The 1562-nt window shown below is 39.1% G+C and overlaps 1 protein-coding gene across 1 annotated transcript; it reads right to left on the bottom strand.

The window, feature by feature from the left end:
- Positions 1 to 9: 9 nt before the first annotated feature.
- Positions 10 to 1180, bottom strand: LOC121964976 (pyridoxal phosphate homeostasis protein-like). The gene is made up of 2 exons (XM_042515147.1): positions 1075 to 1180; positions 10 to 473 (listed from the first exon to the last, which is right to left on the bottom strand). The coding sequence occupies exons 1-2, from the start codon at positions 1171 to 1173 to the stop codon at positions 294 to 296; spliced, it is 279 nt and encodes a 92-aa protein (XP_042371081.1). The 5' UTR covers positions 1174 to 1180; the 3' UTR covers positions 10 to 293.
- Between the last annotated feature and the right edge of the window lie 382 nt (positions 1181 to 1562).

Genomic DNA, 1562 nt, shown 5'->3' with positions numbered 1-1562 from the left:
AGTTCTGTGGAAAGGAAGTCAGAGCACTATAGGTTAGTAACACACTACTTTTAAAAAAGGTTGAACTAGTTCTGTACCGAATGCCACTTTTTAATGCTTAAAAGAGCAAGAAGGGCACACAAAAAAGTAAGGATTAGGCAATTACACTTTAAAATTAGGCAAGGACTTTGCAATCCTAGCTCCACATGGCTCTGTGGAAACGATCTGCCTCACTGCTCTACTCAGTTTGCATGTGGAGACAGTTTTTCTTTTTTTTTTTTCTTAAAGGTATTTAAGAGGAGGAGACGCTCATCTTAGTGTTCAGACACAGTGAGGTGCTGCATCTTCTTGGCAGCCTCCTCTGACACCGTCTTGGCTGTTTTCTCCGGGCTGGGAGCTGGGCTGGGGTTTGGAGTGTTTGCTGCACTGTTGGGGTACTCCCTGTTGCCGAATATGATGCTGCCCACTCGCACATTTGTGGCGCCCACCTCGATCTTCAGTACATTGGAGCACACACATATAAACGCAAGAAAAAACTTCAGTGAACACATTCGACAGCAAGAGTCTTAAAGCTGTCGTTGGTAACTTCTATACAATTGTTTTTTTGTCATATTTGCTGAAACTATCACGATGTCCTTAAAGTAGTACATGGAAAATCCACGTCCATCTCCTTGTAGTGCTTCTAACGGCATTTGCAACAGTCCAACATGGCTAAACAAAAATCACCATCAAAGCTGAGCAATCATGTCACACTGCTCATGTCAAACTAGGCAGCACTGATCAAATATAAATCTAGACTGCCTTAAATGCTTTTAGAAATGTATTTTAGTGTACTGTTAGCTGGGTTAGAAAATGAGAAAGTTCATGACCCACTGGCTAAATCCACCCACTGGCCCGAGCAAACTTTCTTTTTTACAGTTTTCTGACTTGAACTGAATTTAAACTAACTGAATATGTTTTAAAATACTGGACACTCAACTAATACAAAATATTACCCAACAAAGAATTCAAACTGGGAATTCATTTCAGCTATTTTTTGCTTCCATATTTGTACTTAGAAAGAGTTGATAAATTCTGCTGAAGACTGATACTCACCGCGTGTTCAAAGTCTGTAGACATGCCCATGCTGAGTTCCACCTCCTCCATAGGCAGCTTCAGACTGTCACACAACTCCTGCCTCCGACTCAGCAGCATCTACAGGGACATACATTTCTTTTTAATACTTTTATTGTCATTATATCTTGTCATACATAACTATTATTACATAACCTGTGTAGTGACGACAGCATTGTTTTTACATAAACAGTGAGAATAGGGACATCACCCAGTGACAGCCTTCATCTTAATAACAGTCACGTTAACAAAAATTGACAAAGGTAGTTGCACTGTTAGCAGTAGGTTGAAATTATTATTTTTGACTTGACACAGATCATCTTTCATCTTTAAAAGTCTACCTACTGTATTTTATGAATCCATAAGCTCCTCCTTTTTTTTCCAGAGTATTGCAAACCAACAAAACATCAGTCAGTTTTTGCCACTGATTACAAAAAGTTATAGTAATACACTCTTGATACAATTGAAAC

The sequence above is a fragment of the Plectropomus leopardus genome, unplaced genomic scaffold, assembly GCF_008729295.1.
Source record: "Plectropomus leopardus isolate mb unplaced genomic scaffold, YSFRI_Pleo_2.0 unplaced_scaffold18039, whole genome shotgun sequence".
NCBI classification, from domain to species: domain Eukaryota; kingdom Metazoa; phylum Chordata; class Actinopteri; order Perciformes; family Serranidae; genus Plectropomus; species Plectropomus leopardus.
Note: the sequence above shows the minus strand (reverse complement) of the source record. Positions and strands in the feature narration are given on the sequence as shown.

Excerpts from the sequence above, each read along its gene's own strand:
- LOC121964976 (XM_042515147.1), bottom strand. The coding sequence starts at position 1,173 with ATGCTGCTGAGTCGGAGGCAGGAGTTGTGTGACAGTCTGAAGCTGCCT. Across the intron at positions 474-1,074 it reads CTACAGACTTTGAACACGCG|ATCGAGGTGGGCGCCACAAA; the intron begins GTGAGTATCAGT and ends AATGTACTGAAG.